The sequence below is a fragment of the Mastomys coucha genome, unplaced genomic scaffold, assembly GCF_008632895.1.
Source record: "Mastomys coucha isolate ucsf_1 unplaced genomic scaffold, UCSF_Mcou_1 pScaffold20, whole genome shotgun sequence".
Lineage (NCBI taxonomy): Eukaryota > Metazoa > Chordata > Mammalia > Rodentia > Muridae > Mastomys > Mastomys coucha.
This window is the reverse complement of record NW_022196903.1, coordinates 136,543,194-136,565,736: the sequence shown is the minus strand read 5'-3', so window position 1 is coordinate 136,565,736 and position 22,543 is coordinate 136,543,194. Positions and strand designations below refer to the sequence as shown.

Here is a 22,543-nt window from a genome sequence, read left to right as displayed (position 1 = left end):
GAGCATGTTCTTAGAGCCAGAGAGATGTTCAGAGGTTAAGATACGTCACTGCTGTCACAGAGGATCTGAATTCGGTTTCTAGCAGCCCTACCTGGCGCCTCACAACAGCTTATCTAAAACTTTTTTCTGTTATCCACAGGTAACCGTACTCATGTGCACCTAAATATGCCCATACACATAACTAAAATTAAAATAGATCATAGAAAATATTTGAAAAGAATTACACACATGCTTTCCCATATCTGTTCCTTTCTTATGTCCACCCAGCGTCCCCTGGGCCATCTCCCTTAGAAAGCCCTCCTTGGACTGTACATTCCTTTGCACCCAGGGCTCAGGGCACACTCACATGTAGCAGGAAATTTGTAGTCATTTACAAGGAGAGCTGCAGAGCTAAATTAGACTACGCTGTCAGTGACCTTTGCTGCTGTTTTATTTGTGCGTGTGTGTGTGTGTGCTCGTGTGTGTGTGCATGTGTGTGTGTGCATGTGTGCATGTGTGCGTGTGTGTGTGCATGTGTGTATGTGCATGTGTGCGTGTGTGTGTGTGTGTGTGTGTGTGTGTGTGTGTGTGCGCGCGCGCGCGCGTGTGTCTGACAGAATAAAGGTCTAAGAATGTTCAGAAGATGAACTGGATGTGGATGAAAAGATACAGGCTGAGTGTCTCAAAGTTTCCATTAGGAAAACAGAACAGCTCTTGCCAAACAGAAACAGAGGAATGCTCCCTGCGCTCTCGGTCCTCCTCCCTGTGCTTCAGGCTGTTGCCAGTTCCTAACAAATGTGGAGTGAGAGAAGTGGAGCTCCACAACCACAGCAGCAGGAAGCAGGCCCCAGGCAGAGCGCACTGTCAGGAGCACAAGCTCTGAGCTGCTGGATGCATTTGTCCAGGCGGTGAGAACACCTGTCCAGGAGAACCCTGAATCTTCTCACTCCTCTTTCCTCTTAGGGCACCTGTGTCCTCTTAGGCCTTGTTCACCCCAGAAACCTGCCTCCCAATAAAACTACTCCCAGACCATCTTCCCTGTGCTCCAGGAAGCCAGGGTTAGCCCTTCCCCTCTCCCCACACTCTCTACCCGGTTCTCTATTCAGATCCTCCAGTGTAAATTTCTCCTTTAGGCTCTTAGGCTCATGAAAGGAAGGCCCTGGTCTACCTCAGACTCAGTAGCTAGCAAGGTTTCTTCCACCCTGAGAAAGACACATCTTGTTCATTGTATATCTCCAGAACCTAGCACAGGGTCTTCCTTGCTGTGGAGAAAGGATGCTTAGATGCAAATATAGCTGACATTCCTCTAGCAAGCAAGTCTACCTGGCACATCCCTGGCAAGCATGGATGCATGAGCCTTACAAAGCCCATCACAGTTCATTCTCACTATTGCTGTGAATCCTAAAGCCTCAGAGGCCGTCCTGCCCTCCAGCTCCTGACTGTAGTCACCCCTCCTAAGGTCACATGGCAGACAGACATGCTCACTCCTTGGATTGTTCATCCGCAAGCCATGGTGCTGCCATTCTTTGACACAGGTCCCCCTGGACGTGGCATTTAGTTCAAGGCTGCATAACTCAAATAGAAGTAATGGTTTGGCTCTCACCGCTAAACTCTGATCATTGTAGATCAGACACTGCTGTCTCACCAAATTATCTCTCTGGCTTGGCACACTAGAGTGATCAGATTGATTGGAGAGATACCAAGTATCTGCTTTATATTGGCCAGTATGGACTCTGATGGCAGGCCAAAAGTACCCCACCCAGCACTTCTTCGTTCTTTTTGATACGAGTGATGAGTTATTTAAAAGTTTTGCAATTTTACTGGAAGATTTTATAGGAGTGGGGGGACTCTTTTAGCAGATAGGGCCCACTAGTGAGTGGGTCAGTAATTCCTTACAAAATGCTGACAGATGGCCTCTGTCAGAACAGCTGTGACCACAGAGAGGAAAGACGGTCACTTCACTGGGTATGGAACCAGTTTTCAAACCAGCTGTTCGCCAGCTCTGTTTTGTCTGTTATCTAAGGAAAGTGATTACAAAGGAAGGATATTTTTGTTACATAGAAAAGATTTTTTTTTCAGTGTGTATGTGTGAAATCTTACCTATGATGTTCAAATACTTAGGGATCTTGTTATTTTTTTTTTCTGCGACAGGGTTTCTTTATATTGCTCTGGCTGTCCTGGAACTCACTTTGTAGACCAGGTTGGCCTTGAACTCATAAATCCACCTGCCTCTGCCTCCCAAGTACTGGGATTAAAGGCACGCACCACCACTACCCGGCTTCTTCTTAATTTCTTTAAAAAAACTTTTAATGGCATATATGCATTGTACATGGTAGTGCAAAGGGGGTTTGAGGTATAGAGTTGAAACATGTTCATTAAGAATATGCCTGCATGAAGGTTATTCCTAGTTCTGCTATTAGAACAAACCACGCAGAATTGTATGTGATCATGTTGAGCACCAAGGATGAGCTTAAGTTTTCCATGGACCAGTCTCTATCACCATGACCATTAGGGTGAGAAATCTCCCAACCCTGGAATATGGAGGATCTTCTCTGATGTTACTCAGAGTATTTACAGTGCCCTGTTCACCCCAGAAACCCAGCTTCACCCCTAAAACTACTCCCAGGTAATCTTTGCTGTGCTCTGGGAAGCCTGGCTCTACCTTTCCCTCTGCCCAGCCTACGTCTCTATTCAGCTCACCCATCACTCAAGGTGAATCTCCTCCACTTTACCAGGGTCACTGTACACACACCCTGTGCTTTGCCAGGCACCTGCGAGTCTTCTCCTCCCTGGCACCAGACTTCCTCTGGTTTAAAGAAAGCCAAACAAAAAGGGTATTGAAGAAAGAACATTGTGATTTCTGTAGCCCCAATGGCACAGGCCAAGTCTCCTTTGCATGGATCCTCCAATACTGTGGTGTTACAAAATAACCTTTAATAAAGATTTGTCACAGCAGTGGCTTCTTTTTCTAGTTGTAGTGTGAAAACAGAACGAACACTTGCCCTCTTGGTCTCTATCCAGAACTCAGTGGAGTGACTCTGGAGTCTACTCGCCCATCACACATCCCATCTGTGTGTCACTCTGTTACAAATTGTTCAGTAGTTAACTGTGACTGGCTTTCACTAATTCTCCTTTTAGGTGGCTAACATCACAGTGTCTTTGTTTTCTGCAGGCATGAAACCAGATTCAAGCAACGCATGCTCGAGCTGACAGACACGAACAACATTGCCTACTTATTTCTCTCAGCAGCCAACAGATGGCTGGAGGTCAGGACGGTACGTTCATTGTGTTCCTTGTGCAATTTCGTAATGGAAACTAAGCAGACAAGAGGCTTGGCGTGGAGAGGCAGACATTTGGTGGGACTAGCCTTCTGCAAAGAGTCAGGACCATGCCTCCATTGACTGCACTTTAAAATAGATCAGGTCTGGTTTTGTTCCAGATGAAATTCATTTTAATGTTGTAGCTAATCACAAGAAAAATAACCCCCAAAGCAACACTCATTCTGTGTTCTTTATATTCTCCAAACTACTTAAGTTCGTGGAATAGTAAATATTTATATAATGCCATTTTTATAAGAAAATTTGAAAAGTGACCATATACACTGATGTCCTTCACTGATCCAGACAAGCCTGCAAGGAATGGTGAATTTCTTTATTTTAAGCCAATGGAAGATTATGTTAGTACAAAATATCAGTGACTAAGTCTTCTATTGCTGTCTTCTGTCCTGTGTGATACACAGGAATAAGCACGGACTTTGGCACAGTATAGGTTCCATGTACCAGATTAAGTTCTTGCTGTGCCAGATCCCTCTTCATTTATAAAATAAGAATAAAAACATACACCTCATGGACATGTCCCTAAAATAACAATGAAAACAATGTAATTGCTCTAGTATGGTAGTCTAGCTTGATTGGTTGCTGTGATAGAATATCCTATCAAAACATAATTGAGGAGAGAAAGGGTCTTATCTCAGTTTACAATCCCAGCTTACCCTTCCTGATTGTAGGAAGTCCAGGAAGGAACTTTAGAGAGCTAATCATATCATATCCATGTCAAAAGCAGAGAGAGAGAGAGAGATGCAATACAATCTCATACATTTCCTTATGTGCAGCTTATTTCCTCTACATTTACATATTTCAGGGCACCTGCCTAGGGATTGGCTCTGCCCATGGTGGCGTAGGACTTTCCACATCAATTAACTTAATGAAGACATTTTCCCACAGACATGCCCAAGGACGACCCAGTGTAGACAACCCCTCACTGGAACTCTCTAGTCAGGTGACTCTAGGTTTTGTTAAGTTGTAAATTAAGCTAAGGCCCTGCTGTAGAGGATTTTTATTCCCAATCAGGTGCTGACTTGCTTTTAAAACCCAACAACCAGAGAAGATAGACGACGTAGGAAGCTTAAGGAGGTCAAAGTGAAGACTCCCGAGTTCAAGAGTGGCCATAAGATACATTGATACAGATTGACAAACCTAGAGCACCTATGCCATTAGTTACTGTGATTTCTCACCAGTTGGCAAAAGTGGCAAAGACTCTAACACCAGGGGAAAAGACCCTTTACCACCACGTCAGTGATTATGGAGAACTCATTGACCAAGAGAACACAACTACGTTACACAAAGTTTTGAAAGAAGCATTAGTTGTTAAAAAACAACAAATAAACCATTTTTCAGGAGGGTGTGAAGGCTGGAAAAATCAGTACAGAGTTACTTAGGAATCAGATTTCTGAAAGTTAGGTATGTTGGTGCATAAAATCTGTAACAGAACCAACCCAAGCTTTGCTACCAGACTCCACCTGGACCACCACTCTTTATTTTAAGCTTCTGTTTCCTTTCTTCTTTTAAAGATCCCCATTATTCTCTGAGGGGAAACATCACATTGGAATAGTAGAACTAACAGCATGCCTCTGTGGGTGGATTTTCAGAACTGTCATGTGACATTGACAGTAGTTGCCCTTGAGTCTGGTCCTTAGCTTGGAGTGATGTTTATGGGTCAGTCATTTTCCTTGATTTTGAGATGTCTATGGCTGCTGCCCTTAGCACTTCCCAATGACAGGTTCACAGACAAGTGTAGGACAAGAATCTTCATGCAAACCATATGTCCAGTTCTTAGAGCCAAACCAAGATATCAGCGCCTGAGACTGCCAGGAAAGGGAAGGGCGGGGCAAACTAGAGAGGAGCAAAAGCCAAGCTCAAAGTGGCTGCGTCCGACCCAGTCTTTTAACCCCCACAGGAAAGAGCAATCAAATCTACCTGAGAATAAAATAATTTAGTTTCCTGAAAGACTAAAGAAGAGATTACATTTTAAACGGCAAGGGCCGACTCTGTCCTTCATTCCACAACTCCCTGACACATTGGAAGACATTGCATAAAACATATTTGTTATTTTACCCTCTCTTTGCATTCTATATATCACAAGGCTTCAGAGATTCACCAGACCATTTTCATGAGTAGAACTACCCCTCAAACTAATGCAGAAGGCAGCAAGATGGCTCAGCTGTTGAGATCACTGGTGCTCTTCTAGTAGACATGGGTTCAATTCCTAGCACTTACACATCTGCTCACAAGTACCTGCAACTCCAGTTCTAGGAGGTCTGATGCTCTTTTCTGGCTTCTTCAGGTACCAGGCACCATGTTGGTATACACACACACATACACACACACACACACACACACACACACACACACACACACACACGCACACGCACACGCACACGCACACACACATATACAGGTAAAGCACCCTTACACTTAAAACAAAATGCTGTAGTACAGGAACATGTGTCACAGGTGGACTGTCATGTAAAGCAAAGCTTTGTTGCCCACTTGGATTCATTACTGTGGGCGTGTGGAGGAGACCTCATCCTTGTAACTTTAGCCTTACATAGTGGGGTTCTGTCAGAGAAAATGGATGCTGCAATCAGGACCTTGGAGATGAGAGTGTAAGTTGTTCTCGGCCCCACAACTAGACACACTCTGTTTGGTAAATCCTCTGAGGGCGGAAAAAAGTAAGGAAAGGCTTTATTTGGCTCAAAAAATAAATCTACATTGATCTTATCTACATTATTCACACAGCCCTTCACACCCCTATCATTAGCCACAAAAGCCAGAAAATTAATAGGAATATCTGCTCTGAATAAATATTCACCACATTTTCAGAACAGACATACAAATAGCAGGGCAGAAGGAGGGTCGTGGCATTGGGCATTAATTGACCAATTGATCAGGCAGCTTTTCTGGAAGCTTCTAAGAGGACTGGAAGCCTTAGTGCAGAAAGAAGAAATCTTGACTTCAGAGCTTCAGAGGCATGGCCATGCGGCCTCCATTTCCTCTTCTTAAACACTTCTTGGTTTCAGAGCCCCCCACCCAACCCCCTTGCTGCTGGCAGAAAATCCCAATGAGAAGGAAGGGAGAGAAATCGGAGCAAATGGAGGTTGTTGAATCTGGAAAAAGATCCCTGGGTTCCATCCAGCTTTAAAATTTTGTCTAGTAAACTCCTGATGCTTGCTTCTTTCCCAGTTCATGTTAACTAAGGGTTCAGAAAACCCTGAGGCTGAGAAGACGAGTCAGTAGATAAAGTGCCACTGCACAAGTCTGAGGAGAAGAGTTCAGATCCTAGAACCCCCGGTGTGGGGGCCACCTGCCATCCCAGCACTGGGGAGGCAGAGAAGGGATCCCCAGGGAAGCTAATTAGACTAGGTGAGTTAGCCAGCTCTGCCACAGTAAAGGCACATGTCACTACACACACACACACACACACACACACACACACACACAGGCACACATATGCAAATGCAAACACACTGGTACACCACACACACCACCTCTACACGTGAAAAGAAAAGGAGAGATAGAAAGAGTTAAGACCATCCAAGTTATTATCTTTCCTTGGTTCTAGGGTTTCTGTGTGGAAGATTTCATCTTGCCTGCCACATTCATCTCCCATTCACTTAGGACTAAGAAAGCATAACAGAGGCTTAACACGTCCGAGGGGTGAGCGAAGGGATAGAGGAGCTTGACTGGCAGACAAAGAGCAAGAGCAGGGCCACCCTGCTTGCCTTGGCAGAGGAACGAACTATTTTCCTATCAGTGCTGAGTGAAGTGGCCAGGGTTCTGTGTGTGTCCCCAGGGCCTGGCCTTTGAACACAGCTTATTTATGTCCTCCATATTACTTCTGTCCTTCCATATTAAACAATTCCAGTTCTCTGGCATCGATGTATCCATTTGCAAAAACTGTGTAAGTCTATCTACACACAAGCTGTAGTTCCAAGGCTTTGTCATGCTGTGTGGTACAAGGCTGAAATAAAATTCCCATCAAGAAGCCAACACAAACAAACAAGCCAAGAAGTAGGCACGCCATGCGGAAGTAAAAACAGTTGCTTAGTCTGTCTTCAGTCTGTTTGGTGAGACAGCCCAGAGCTTTCCAGCTCCCCAGAAGACGGGCCTGCAGTCACACTGTAACCTGAGTCCCTGATATAATTTTCCTGTTCCCAAGTGCTAGAGAGGAGACATATTTCTAAGGGCTACTTGGAGAAAAGCAGAGGCCACAGTTTTCCATTGCTGCTGATTGCAGAGAATTACAGCTTTCATTATAACCCCAAGTACAGATAGATATCATGGGCTCACTGAAATTGGACCAGAGGTTTCTCTATGGCCAATAGAAATCAAGGGCTTCCTTTCCAGGAACATTGGCTTTACATGATCAGTAGAGATTCAAGTTCAGGGGTGGCTGAAGAGCTTTCCTCAGAAACACAAGAACTTAGTTCAGTTCCTGCCCTTCAGAACACACAAGAAGCCAGGCATGGTGTCATGCCTTTGTTATCCCAGCACTGGGGAGCTAGGGACAAGCAGACCCCTGATGCTCACTGGTTCACTACTTGTTGAGTTCCATACCCTGCCTTAAAACACAAAGTGGACAGAACCTGAGGAAGAGTGCCTGAGGTTGACCACATGCACGCACATGCACGCACATGCACACACACACACACACACACACACATCTGCATGCACATCTTCACATGCACACCAAACATCATACACACAGAATTAAAGTTTGCACCATGATTTGGTGTGGTGTGGGCCCGGGTCTCTCTGCTGAGTGCTGGGGCTGAGCAACGCATTAGTTAAAAGGAGGCAATGTATAATACTAAGATATTTTATTATAGGAAAGAGAAAAGAAACTGGCCATGACCATGTGGAGAGAAAGAAAGGAAAGAAAGGAGAGGAGAAGAGAAAGAGAGAGAGAAAGAGAGAGAGAGAGAGGGAGAGAGAGAGAGAGGACAAGAGAGGAAGAGAGCAGGAGAGCAGGAGAGGAAGAGAGAGCAAGCAAGTAAGAAAGGAAACGAGAGAGCAAGAGAAGAGAGCAAGAGAGAGAGGAGAGGGCAAACCGCCCCTTATATTGTATGAGGTGTGGCTGTCTGTCTGTGGGGTGAGGCATGTCTGGCTGTGGTCAGATGACTGGGGGTAGGGTCCAGCTAGAATGCTAGGAGCTTGAGGCATTGTCTACGTGACAGAACACACATCTCCTGTGGGGGCTGTGAGAGGTTGTGACTGAAACAGGAGCCAGGGTCCCAGAATCCCATGTGGTTGAACTCCTTCTGTCTCTTGTAGGCAAAAATTATTGCCCACTGGGTCACTGGGGTTCTAGACTTAGACTCAACTGGGCCCAGGCTGCCTGAACAGACCACTGCCCCGCAGTGTGGTTGAGCTCTCCCTTGAGAATTCATGTACTTAGGTTTATTTCCTAGCGGACTCTCACTGTGAGCAGTGTCTGTCATCAAATAGGTTGGTTAGGATGTGTTAGGCCTTAGCAGAAGGTGTGCTAAGCCTGATCCCTAAGTATCTTCTGAATTCTGTGAATATTTTTCAGACCTCTTGCTTCTGTTTTCATAATTTGTTACCTTTAAACTATTTTTGCTATTCACAAATATTTTGAAGAAGTGGAAGGGAGATATAATCCTAATCCATCGTGTGTTCCTGGGATATGGAAGGCATGGAGCCAGCTTGAACGTGCACGTACTTGCTAAGTGTCACCTTCCTACTTCACTCAGGTGCTTGAAAGGAATTATCTGAGGCTTATCAAGTCTCTGTGAGACATCTTGATAAGTATTTTGTACAAAAATCCATCTCTTGTGCAGACTAAGTTAACATTCTAGTTACATACTCTAGAATGTTTCTAAATCTTTAGAAAACATGCTGCTTTGTTTGTTAAGCTTTCTTATATATGCATGTGTGCATATATATATCCTCTTTGAATATAAAATACAGACTTACATATATGCATGATTTTCTGAGACTACACAAAATTTATGAACTGCAAATGAAAGAAAACATACTTGCTTTTCTGAGATTGTCTGGGGGATACTTAACATTACATTTGCATCTCCCTATGAAAATGACATCACTTTGATCTCCTTTATGGATAAAAATAATTTCATTGGGAGGATGCATTTTTTTTAATGAAGGGTGAGTTCGCCTTGTGCCTTATTCCATGAAGAGCAACTGACCCTCTGGATGCATCAGTCTCCTTGCCTGTGATGAGTCAGACAGTCACAGAGACCCCAACTTCCAGAACTCAGCTTCCACTGAGAGTAGAGGCACCATGAGCATTTGAGGAAACAAGTAACTTTGAGAAAACTAAGCAGGACATTATGACAGAGAACAACCCTAGGGCCAGCAGCCAAGAGAAAAGGCCTCTCTCAGAAGTTGGCATCTGAGTTGATTGTTAACTGATGAGAAGGAGCCAGGGCCCAGAGAACCTGAGGAGAGGCGGAGCAGGGACGGAGTCTCGGGTGCTGTCAGAGCAGGCCGCGTACAGAAGTGGGAGGAAGGTGGTAGAAGACAGACTAAAGTACTGGGGCTTGCAATTCCTAACCATATAACCTGGAGGCATTGATTGTCATAAAAGGGAAGGATATGAGCTGATATATAAGTGAGGCTTTTCTTTTCAAAGGAACCAACTGTCAGGAGGCAGAGACTGGACATTAATTCACCCAAGTCAAGCCCTTAGTGTGCATGACCCCTGGGCATTTCCAAGGAACTGAATCCCATTGTCTCTAAATTCCACTAGGTCCAACTTGCTGGAACTTTATCTAGGGTCACCTTGCTTTATGAAACATACCATTGGAACTCCTTGTGAATCCTTCTATTTTATTTTTTAAAACTTAAAAAACTACATATGAGTATGTGCACACACATATGTGTGAACGAAGGTGCCTATGGAGACAAGAAGAGGGCCTATGATCCCTGGAGCTGCCACATGGGTGGTGGAAATTAAACTTGGGTCCTCTACAAGAGTAGTGAGCGCTCTCATCTCTAGCCTCCGTGTGAATCTGCTTAGAAGAGATGTTATACAACCCGTGAACACGCCACATCATGTTGAAACTATGAAATGTATCATAGAGGGCCTATGGGGGGAATCCTATAACTATAAATGTTTTCAGAGTACTTGGGAACTTTTTTGGCATTTACAGGCAATAGAAGTAGAGGCTAAACCAGAAGGGCTCTGCATCTGTGCAGTTGTCACTTCGAGCAAGGGGTTGGGGTGGGGGAAGGGAGGAAAAGGGCACTGACCTACTGGGATGTGCTGTTAGCAATGGCTCTATCAGAAGCAGCAACCAAAGAAGAATTTACTACTCAGCGATGTTTACTTCTTCAATAGGTTAGCTCTATGTGACTGCTATTTAAAATCCCCTTTGTTACTGTCAGGGAATTTGCTGTGGAATTTTATCTTAGTGCCTGTTCTGGCCTCTAATATTCTATGATGCACACTGGTTTTTAAAGCTTGCTTCAAGGATCTGAAAAATTATCCATAAGTGAGAACAATCTCAATCTCCAGGACGGGGAAACATAACTATGTCTTTGTTCCTTTTAATATTTCGGTGATTTAGGCATAATTTCTACTTTTCACAAAGAAATGTAGACTCAAAGGCATCTACATTAGTTACCTGAGCTCACTAGCTACTAAGTGGCAAAGCCAGTATTTGAACAATCTCATATGTCAAGGCTGGACTCACTGTGGGCTCTGCAGCAGTGTGGTGTTTGTTACCATTTGATACAAGCACAGTGCACACAGCGGGCTACTGGAGATACTTCCTTCTTTCTTGTTAGCACATTAAATACTGCCACCACCACTACCACCACTGCCATTACTACTACTACCACTACTACTACCACTACTACTACTACTACTACTACTACTACTACTACTACTACACTACTATTTATTATCTTATCTTCCAGGGATGAGATGTTTTTAGAGGGATTGGAGCTCTCTCTAGCTGCAGAAGGAGTTCACCAATTGTCTGTGACTTGGGATAATCACTTCTGAAAGTCTCTCTGTTTCTAGGACAAGTGGTACATGATCATGATAAAGCAGAAACCGTGCTCACACAGTTGGGGAATGAGATTAGAAGATGTATGAGGAGATGAGCAGATGTCTTTTAGTTGACTCCAAGGTTGGCCTTTGTGAATATATATTTTTTTTTAAGTTTTGTACAAGTTTATTGTTGAGTCATGGAAAAATCTGGCTATAATACTTGTAACGTACAAGCCAATACAGCCCATTTTCTCATCTATGGGATCTTCAAATCGTGTGCCCCAGACATGAACACAGGTGACAAAATGCTCAACTCCCAGATTTCAGCCAGCGCCAGAGGCTCCCTTCTGCAAGGGCTTTGTTACAGCACGGAGGGGTCAATAGTCACCTTAACACAGGCATACGTGAAGTCTAAGCTATGAAATAGTTACTTTCTGTCAAAAGAAAACCATATATATAGCAGGGGCACTAAATTTGATCCTGGTTGTGGCAGCACCCAGAGCTTCTCTTCAGGTAAGCCACATCCATCTTCCCTGGGATCGCACACTGGCATTCCTGATTCCAGCCTTGCCACTGGTCTTCCTTCCTCCGCCTCTGATGAGTCACTTGTGTGAAGCTTGACCAGACACGCGTGCGATGGCGTGTTCCCACTGGCTGCTCACTTTCTCTGAGTTGATTGGCATCTTTGGTTAAATGACTTGGGAATCTTCGGGTCTTTTAAATTGCTTCTCCCCTTTACAGGACTACCTGGGAGCATGCATTGTTCTGACGGCCTCCATCGCATCCATTAGTGGCTCTTCCAACTCTGGACTAGTGGGCCTGGGCCTTCTGTATGCCCTCACGGTGGGTATTGACGAAAATACCTTTCTTTCTGTGCAATGCCAGAGGGACTTCCCATAGAAATGATCAACCCTCTTCCATGGACACTTGTGAAATCTGACGTTTAAAACAAGATGGCGTGTATACATGATAGCAGATTTGAGCCTAAAGCTAATGTTTTAGGACAGCTTAGATGAATTTCTCTCCTTTTTATTTTAAAGATTTTATTTAATTTTTAATTATGTGTACTTGTATGTGTGCTTGTATGCCTGCGCATGTATGCACACATGGATGCAGGTGCTCATGGAGGCCAGAAAAGGGTGTCAGCTCCCCTAAGGCTGGAGCTGCAGACAGTGGAGAATGGCCCAATATGAGTACTGTGGCTCTAGCCCCAGGCCTAGGCATAATATACTCTTAGCAGCTGAGCCAGCTCTCCATCGGTGTCTTTTCTCTTTGGGAGTATGTAGCTAGTTTCTAAAAACTTCCCAGACCCTACAGGCATCCTGTTCCCAAGCTGTTTAAGATCCCTGTCTTGTGTTGTGTAGATCCCAACAGAGGCACTAAAAGGATTATGGGTATAAATAAGATTAGCATACACACAAATGGATTGAGTTCTCCGCTGTTCATGAAGGAGAGACATGGGAGACCTTTGAAGAACACACCTTCTCTTCGGTTGTCACATGATGCTGTCCCTGGTGCCTGCTAACCTGCAGTACTATGGACCATGTGATGGACATTGTCCAGGTCATCCTGACCCCAAATGTGCAGTAAACATGAAAATTGCTTGCTTACTTCAAATGTGACCATTTTTGTCACCTGATACAGATAACCAATTACCTGAATTGGGTTGTGAGGAACTTGGCTGACCTGGAAGTCCAGATGGGTGCCGTGAAGAAAGTGAACAGCTTCCTGACTATGGAGTCTGAGAACTATGAAGGCACCATGGGTACCGTGAACATGCCTGCTCCTGGCATCTGCTTTGCTTTGTCACTATGATACCAAGAGAACCCCTTCTCTTCTTCAGCGACTTCCCCCTCCTTATCTTTATTTATTTATTAATTTTCCATTTATTTATTTATTTACTTTTGAATTTCGGGGTTCTGTCTATGTAACCCAGGCTGACCTTAAACCCATTCTCCTGCCTCAGCCTCCTGAGTGCTTAGAGTATGTGTATACATGCCACACCCACTCTTACATGAATATTGTGTGATATTAGCAGCTGAGAATAACCAAAAATTTAGGCTTGGACACAAATAGATTCTATTCAATATTATGTAGAGATGTTGTAAATGTATTTGGGACTTAATATATTGTATTCTCATTCTTATAACTTTATTAATTTAAATATCAAGAAATTTGAAAGTGCTAAACAAGATTCTCAATTCTATTAGAATAAAACTGCCAGGAAAGTTGATGGTAGACACAGCATGGTCTGCATTAGATGCGAATTCAATCAAGCTGCATTTCTTTGCCTAAGTCATTCAGTGGCTTTCTAGCTGGAAAAGCACGTGGCCCAGTTACAGCTGAAGTCACTAAGTGAATCTTCACTTCTTGATCAGTCCCATTTCTCACTCACTCACATACTTCTTCCCTAGACATGATAGCATGATCCATTTTCCTTTCATCTTTATTCTTCTCTTATACGTATTTGAAATCAATTTCCTGAGAATCACCTCAAGAACAGCTTTTTTTTTTAAATTAATCATTCCATTTGTTTATATATCCCACTTCCCGGTTACCCCTCCACCAACCCCCCCATCCCATGATATCCCACTTCCCAGTTACCCCTCCACCAACCCCCCCTCATCCCATGATATCCCACTTCCCAGTTACCCCTCCACCAACCCACATCTGCCCTCCCCGCTCCCAGGTTATGAAGCTCTCCAACCTCAGTACTCCCAGAATGCTTTTCATGTATGTCCCCATGTGGCTGTCCACTTAGAACTGCAGGTGCAGACTTCTTGCCTACTTCCCAAGTTGTATCATCTATCTTCAAATAACTGAAATGCTCACATTATAAACTTTGGTTGTTTGAGGATCTGCTTACATAGAGACCGTTCAGATATGAACTATCTTTGAATAGCATGGAATACTGGGATGCTGAAGAGGCCAGGGTGATGTTAATGCCCATTCCCCCAGCCCCAGGTTAAACTTGTAACACACAAGAAAAACAGGACAGCAGGAGGGGGTTAATTAGAAGAGTGAAGAGATCAAGAAGAGTGGAAAGAAGCTAAGGGAGGGTAGGTCTGGGTGAAGAATGGACAGTATATTGTGTATCTGCATGGAATTTTCAAGGGGTAAACCTTAAGGAAAGAAAATAACTCAAAAAAAATCTTAGAATACTCAATCAATATCATTTACCCTGAATGTTATTTATTTAAAAACTAAGCTACCACAGTTTGAATCAGAACGACAATGAATTCATGGAAAATTATATGTACATATATATTTATGTGTTAAAGTTACTCCTGGAAATTGTATGTATATTTAAGTATGTGTGTTCCTTTCTTCTTCTCTCTTTTAACTACCATTTGTCTATTCTGCTTCTCCAAGATCCTTCTCAAGTCCCAGAGCACTGGCCACAGGAAGGTGAGATCAAGATTCACGATCTATGTGTCAGATATGAAAATAACCTGAAGCCTGTTCTGAAGCATGTCAAGGCTTACATCAAACCTGGGCAGAAGGTATGGGATTCACACCATTCGATGGTTTGTCTGCATAGATCTTTAGCAGAGCCCCCACTGCCACATGAGTGGGACATCACCATGTCAGTGTCTACCCAGGGTGTCTAGGCTCACGTTCCACATATGCTGTGGGCAAAATCATCTGCACGAAAGAGAAGGGGAGGGAGTGAATCCAAGTAGGATAGTGCATGCCCCTGAGTTATTCTGACCTTCATTAACCTAACATCAAAATCAAAAAGCTCAACACCAGGCAGGCATACTGTTTAAAATTTCTGATTTCTGGCACAGAGACATCTCCTTGGTGACTGTTGTTTTCATTCCAGATCTACTCTGAAAATGATTTCTTTTAATTCATATTAAAAATGATGCTAAGAGGGGGGACTCATGGCTCCAGCAGCATGTGTATAGCAGAGGATGGCCAAGCCGGTCATCAATGGGAGGAGAGGACCTTGGCCCTGTGAAGGTTCTATGCCCCAGTATAGGGGAACACCAGGCTGCTGAGGCAGGAGTGGGTGGCGGGTGGGGGAGCACCCTTATAGAGGCAGAGGGGGAAAGGTGGACATGAAGGGCTTGTAGAGGGGAAACTGGGAAGGGGGATAACATTTGAAATGTAAATAAATAAAATAATCAATAAAAAGTAAAAGTAAAAATAAATTATAAAAAGATTAAGTGAGGGAACGTGGGCTCATTACACCCATCACTGCTCAACTAACCCTGGGCAGATGTACAAAGGTCCAGCTGTAACGTGGTACTGAAATAAAGCCATAGATAGAAAACAACACAGCCACACAAAAAGAAAACACCAGAATGCAATCATCTGGGGATGAGTGGGGATGTTACTTCTGTCATAATTCATGAGATCTAAGAAGAACATTGTCATGCAATTACTTGAGCAGATTTTGTACTTTTCCCATGACACCATGACAAAGCTAAAAATCCCTCCGTCCCTTTTGTGCCTTTGCCTGAGTCTCGATTGCTCCTGTTTTTCTCAGGTGGGCATCTGTGGTCGAACTGGCAGTGGGAAGTCCTCCCTGTCTCTGGCTTTCTTCAGAATGGTTGACATATTTGACGGTGAGCTGTTGACTGAAATTTTGTCATCCAGGTGTCCTCTCAGGCTGAGCCTGTAAAGGTGCTTGTCACCAAGACTGACAACCTGGACTCAGTCTCAAGACCTCACACCGATTCTCATAGGTTGCTCTCTCGCTTCCACATGCGCCATGGTGTGTGCACCTGAACTGTGCAAAAATAAATCACAAGTATTGTTCAGGACTTAGAATCCTGTACATTGATTGGTTGAGGCAGGAACCCCAAAGATAACGAAAGAACATAGAACTTACAGAACATTACACACACACACACACACACACACACACACACACACACACACACACACACACGAATCATAGCAATCAGAATGGAGAGGTGGTAAATTCAGTAGCATAGCAAGCATCAACCACTAGATTTGTGAGTGGTTTGCTTGTGCCATGATGGGCATGCCTTCAGCAGAGTTTGTGTCTCAGAGCAGTTACATGCTCCAAAGACAACTGACATTTAACAAAACTGTGGTTATCACCGAGTTTGATTTTTATTGATTAGTCTGATCCTCAGGCATCTACAAAGGTGATCTCAGGCCCTGAGACCCATAACTAACTTGATGCCTTTTTAAGTAGCAGGAGGCTATCAACATGCTAACAGAGGATGGGCTATCCAGATGGAAGCCATTTCAGTTCATCTGCCTTGCCTCTGCTTGAACAAGCCCCTGCTCACTAAGGCAGTGGGCTGTAGCGGCTATTCTGAGTTCATCGTGCTTGCTCACAAAGAACATTGTCTTTGCCTAACAGAGATGAGGAACTGAATCCATGAGGTAAAGGGACCGCAAAGAAAGCATAGTTCTGTAAGCCTGCAGACAGTATGACAACCTTGATAAAATCAGATCTTGTGTCAGAGTTTGTTTTCCTGTTTGCAGTTCTTTGTGCTATTCGTTACATCTGTGGGTGACGGGCCAGAGGGTCTGTATTCAGGAAACTTGTATGTGTGGTAGGCCTAGGCGACAGCAACATCAACAACAACAACTAGATATACATACAGGATGTCTGATTCCATAAATACCCATGAAGCAAAATAAAACCGGAAGAGAGGGTATAGGCATTGTAGAAGATAGAGTGTCCAAAGGAGAACAATGATTTTGGCTTACATGGCCAAATACTGAATAATAACAGAACATTCCTTCCAGAAAAAAAGTATGAGAAAGAATTCTCACCAAAAATGTCCATTTTGTTGGAGACAGATGTTTCTGATACTTAAATGGGAAGCTCTGCATTCTATATTTCAATCCAGAACTTCTTTTATTAATTCATTCATTAATTGGAATTGGGAATTGAGGCCAGGACCTCACGGCCAGGTGAAGGTGGGTTGGGGGAGGGAATAAAATATTAATTATTAAATGAATGAGAATTTCTCTCCTGGGTTGCTCCCTGTCTGTGGTGTTTGTTCTTCTACAACAGGAAAGATAGTCATTGATGGGATAGACATTTCCAAACTGCCCTTGCACACTCTCCGCTCCAGACTGTCCATCATTCTCCAGGACCCAATCCTGTTCAGTGGCTCTATCAGGTAAGTGGACTAGTCTGTAAGCTTCATGGAAATGATCAAATGCAGCATCCTGCCCCACAACTAGAGTGGGAGCCTCTAGCATTGCTGTGCTAACCTAGCCTTGCGCTTTGAGCTCCCTGTTTCATTCTGTAAAGCCCACCATGAGGTGTGTCCCGCCCCGCAGACCTTGCTTGATTCCTGGGTCAATCCTGAGCTCAGCAGACACTGCAGACCCTCTCTGTCTACCGAGATCCCTGCCTTTAACAACTTTTATTCTTCTCTTAAATCATTTGGCCAAAGTGGCTCCATTGCTCTGTCCCTGCTTGGTGGTTTCCCACAAATCAGTAAAAACTACAAAGAACTGGAGATGTTTATTCTCCCAGTAGTTTTCTTCAATACATTGTCTGATTAAATCCTCAGAAAAGGCTTTTAGGGGGGATATTATTATCCCTGTGTTACCAATGATTCTTTGGAAACTCACAGCTGTTGTGGCTTTTCTAAGTTCATATTACAAGTGGTGGAATTGCCTTTCCAGTAGCAGATTGTTTGAGTCCAAAGGCCCAGACTTCTACTAAGACACTGGGGAAGGGTGTGTGTGTGTGTGTGTGTGTGTGTGTGTGTGTGTGTGTGTGTATGCATGTGCATGTGTGTACATGTCTTTTTTGTTTGTTTTTGCTTTTGTTTTTCTGTCTCTCTGTCTCTGTCTCTCTGTCTCTGTCTTGATTCCCTTCCCTGTCATTTAACTATTACTTAATTTGCTACCTCTATTCAGAATTATTATTTGTAGTAGAGAAAAAATATATGGAACATCACTCATTATTCACCTGTAAGATTTCTTTAATTAAAAGTTCTAGTTGTCCAACCTTAGACAAAGAACTATGGGTAACTAAGGAATGGCAAGAGTGAGATAATTAGTCTTCCCCAGGGAAGAACACATCAATTGCTTAATCCAATATGAAGTGGTCATCTCTGTAGATATACACATACAAGTAACATTATATGGACTGAGCAGATTGAATTTATATAATGGCATTCATACATATACAAATATATACATACACTCATATGCATACGATTAAAGAAATGTTTGTCATGAATTTAAGTCAGAAGGGGTGCATGGGAAGATTTGAGGGAGGAAAGGGAAGGGGAGAAATTATGCAATTATACTTTCATTTTTAAAATAAAAATATCTCAAAAAGTTCTAGATGCATCAAGTTACTTAGCAGTACTGTTTCAACTTGGATTTCTGGTATACTCTGAATATTTGTGTTGTGTACTATATGGTCCCATATAGATCTGTGTGCTTAGCATCAGTACTGTGGGGATATTTACTAGACTGTATTCAGGCTCTGTGCTTGCTATGAACTGAACCCTGTTCTGGGGATTGAATATATTGTTCTGTGTTCACTATCGACTGATAAACAGAGATGTCCCCTTACAGATTTAACTTGGATCCTGAATGCAAGTGCACGGATGACAGGCTCTGGGAGGCTCTAGAGATCGCCCAGCTGAAGAATATGGTCAAATCTCTGCCCGGAGGTCTAGGTATGGTCTCTGGTTATTGGTTACTTAGTACCACACACTCCACATGCCTCTAGCTCCACATTCTGCTAGAACTGCATGATTCTAGTGCCGATTTCCTTAATTTAAAAATTATTTGTTTTTAATTCATATGTGTATAACTGTTCATCTGTATGTGTAATGTGTGCATGCACTGCCCTCAGAAGCCAGGAACGGGCATCAGATTGGAGTTACAGGAGGTTGAAAGCCATCATGTGTGTGCTGGGAACACAGTGGTGAAGGGCAGCCAGTGCTCTTACCCACTCGGCTATCTCTCAGCCCTCATCTCTATTTGTTCATTTGTTTGTTTTAATAAAGCTACAGTAGTTATAGAAATACATATATAAAACAGACTGTGCCCTCATCTGCTGGGAGAATACAGAATTGCGAGGTTGATGTATTGCAGGGTGAGATAACAAAAAGAGAAATGGAGTTGGGGTTGGAATGTTCTGTTTTTCTCAAGCCCTACTATGCAAGTATATCCTTGGACAAGCCACTTGACCTTCCTAGGCCATAGGTAGGTACGTATGTTACATAATCTCTCAGGAAAACTGGATTAAAAAATTCAACAATTCCCGAGGTCTTCTGGTCTTGCAAATGGTTAGTGGTATTTCTTGACTTGCTGTTAGGTCATAATTTTCCACATGTTATCAGAAATAAGATGAGTCAGCACCATCCTTACTCTCTAAGGAGACAGATCTTCAACAGCATGCCGTGCTAACCCAGCACATGCCAGGTTCTTTTTTCCAACAGTGTCCTTCCCCAAAATGTTACTTTCCATTGTCAATGAGTCTCTTGCCATCTTCTCTCAGATGCCACTGTCACTGAAGGTGGTGAGAACTTCAGCGTTGGACAGAGACAGCTGTTCTGCCTGGCCAGGGCCTTTGTTCGAAAGAGCAGTATCCTCATCATGGATGAGGCCACAGCCTCCATCGACATGGCCACGGTGAGTTCATGTCTCAGCTTCAAAAACCAAGGTGTTGGAAATGTGACTGAAAATTGCAGTGTATTCTTCTGGCTGAGTTCTGCACCCCCAACGCTACTGTTATAAATGACTCCCAACAATGTCCTTGATCATCAAAAAAGATTTCTGTCACCAAGACTCAGTTTTAATCCAGTATGGTAAGACTGGAGATTCACTGAGATCATTGAAGTCAGCCCTCATCCACTGGGATACTACAGATTAGCAGGATGGTATAGCAGAAAGGGAAGTGAAATTGAGGTTGAAATATTCCATGTCTTCAAGCTCTACTCCACAATAAGTGTGGCCTTGGACAAGCCACTTGATCTCTTAAACTCACCTCAACATTTTCACTTGACATGAGCTCAAACTTCTAAAACTATTGAGAGGGAATGTGAAATGATGAGTACCAGACACCTTAATGCATATCCTATTTATCTTCCTAGTACATGCGCACAGACACACACACACACACACACACAGAAGGAGAACAATGGGAAGTCACCATCCACGTTATACATTGTAGAAAGTGTCAATCAATCAAATGAACATACTTTTAACCCAAGAAATGTATCATACTTCTATGTAGTGGAAATGTTGAAAATCTGTCAACAACTTTGCAGTATGTGCCACACAATTAACTAAGCTGATTATGCCATGCGATGAGCACTGTAGAGCACAGAGAGAAAAGCTACCAAAGGCACACTGTTGGTAAAAATGAACAGTAACACAGCTGATTTGGAAGACATATGGACATTCCTCAAAAGCTAAAAGTGAGTCTACCATGTGGACCCCGTAGCCAGCTACTGGGTATATATCAAAAGGAATCGGACTCTGGATAATAGACAGGAGTCTGTATGGCCTTGTTCCTCTCAGCACTGTTGACATTAATTCATACACCTAAGTGTGTGGACAGACAGATAAGGAGAGTGTGGTATGTAGAGACCAGGGAATGCCACACTGCCTTTAAGAAGGGGACACTCTGCCACTGGTGATGGGGTGGTTGGAACTGTAAGGTACTGTTCTAAAGGAACTCAGTTAGCACAGCAGGACAGATCCCACATGGCCTTACAGAATCTGAAAGAAACGAATGTCATGGAAATGGAGCAGAAAGGCTGTTATGAAACTTGTGGGGGATTGTCTGGGGAAAAGAAGGAAGGAAAGAAGCAAGGGAGGGAGGGGAGGGAGGGAGGAAGAAAGGAAAAATAAGTACAGGTCTTAGTCTGGAGGAATGAATTTTATTCATCTACACCAGATCTTTATTTTCTGATATATTTCAAGGTGTTGTAATGTCAGGGCACAGCAGAACTCTGAACTATGGTATGTCCAGTCTTTTCAGTAAACCATGATAGCTAAGGCCATCCATCATCTACAGAAATTTGTGTTTTTTAAGGTTAATAATAACTTGAACTAAGAATGGGTTTCCCCATGTGCTCATGGGAAAAGGCCAGAGACTTTACACAACCAACTCCATGCTGCTTTCTGGAAGCTTGGTTCAGATTGAGTTACATTATACCCAATAAAGCCATTTCAAGACTGTTAAGAACCAACCATTTATTCATTCACTTATTTATTTATTTATTTATTTATTTATTTATTTATTTATTGTCTTTTCAAGATAGTGTTTCTCTGTGTAGCCCTGGCTTTCCTGGAACTCACTCTGTAGACCAGGCTGACCTTGAACTAAGAAATCTACTTGCTTCTGCCTCCCAAGTGCTGGAATTAAAGAAAATGAAGCACTTATGAAGAGGCTAATGTGACTCCATCTCTATTTCCCTCACCCCCAGCCCCACTCCCACCCCACCCCCACCTTCTAAGACAGACTTCTGATGTAATCCTAGCTGATCTGAAACTCACTGTCATGCCAGATTCACCTCAAGCTTGCAATTCTCCTGCATCTCTCTCCTCAGCACACAGTAGGATTACAGCTACACACCACTATGCCTGGCCTTCCAGCTTCCCCCCATATTAAGACTAATCAAAGTATATTACCAAGTTATATGACATCACAGCTAACATTGCATAAAATAATGAAATGGCCTAGGTTGGAAGTCCCTCCCATTTAGAAGATAACTGTTTCTGTGTAGTGTAGAAAAGAGGGAGTGAGAATATGAGTCAAGCAGCCTAAATGAGATACATAGGTGACTAAGTTTTCCTGTAGGAGTGAGACAGACTATTCACACTTTTCAAATGTAATGATACTCATATTTTGTGATGTGAAGAAATATATTTTTCATAAACATTCTGTATGGGTCAAAAAATCCAGATTTTGGCATGGACTTCAGTTCTCTTTGTTTGCTAAGTCAAAGGTCAGCACCAGGGTTTGATTAGCTTCCATCATGTGCAGCTTGTGGTCTAAGAGGATCATGCACGTCCATGCTCATACGGTGCATTTTCCCCTTTGAGGTTCCTGGTAAGAAATCTGTCCGTCAGATTGATCACTGCTGAGTTTCCTTTTTCAGTTAGCATACAAAGCAACAGAGTTCATCATGACACTTTTGCTAGTATACAAAGTAATGGGTTCATCATGACACTTTCCCATGTGAATGCAGCTGTGCTTTCTTATTCATCCCATCCCACATGGCCTTTCCCTCCCCACTTTTTGATCTTTTTTTTTTTTTAGATATTT

The 22,543-nt window shown here is 43.2% G+C and overlaps 1 protein-coding gene across 7 annotated transcripts in view; it reads left to right on the top strand.

Annotated features, from left to right (window-relative positions):
• Abcc9 (ATP binding cassette subfamily C member 9) overlaps positions 1–22,543 on the top strand; it is a 122,491-nt gene that overhangs the window by 91,758 nt on the left and 8,190 nt on the right. For all 7 annotated transcript variants that reach the window (XM_031383815.1, XM_031383813.1, XM_031383814.1 and 4 more), the window contains 8 exons: positions 3,152–3,254; positions 12,040–12,141; positions 12,943–13,063; positions 14,671–14,801; positions 15,794–15,872; positions 17,306–17,414; positions 18,835–18,938; positions 19,766–19,899. In XM_031383815.1, the coding sequence (XP_031239675.1) occupies positions 3,152–3,254; positions 12,040–12,141; positions 12,943–13,063; positions 14,671–14,801; positions 15,794–15,872; positions 17,306–17,414; positions 18,835–18,938; positions 19,766–19,899 (883 nt within the window). The remainder of the gene's footprint in view (positions 1–3,151; positions 3,255–12,039; positions 12,142–12,942; positions 13,064–14,670; positions 14,802–15,793; positions 15,873–17,305; positions 17,415–18,834; positions 18,939–19,765; positions 19,900–22,543) is intronic.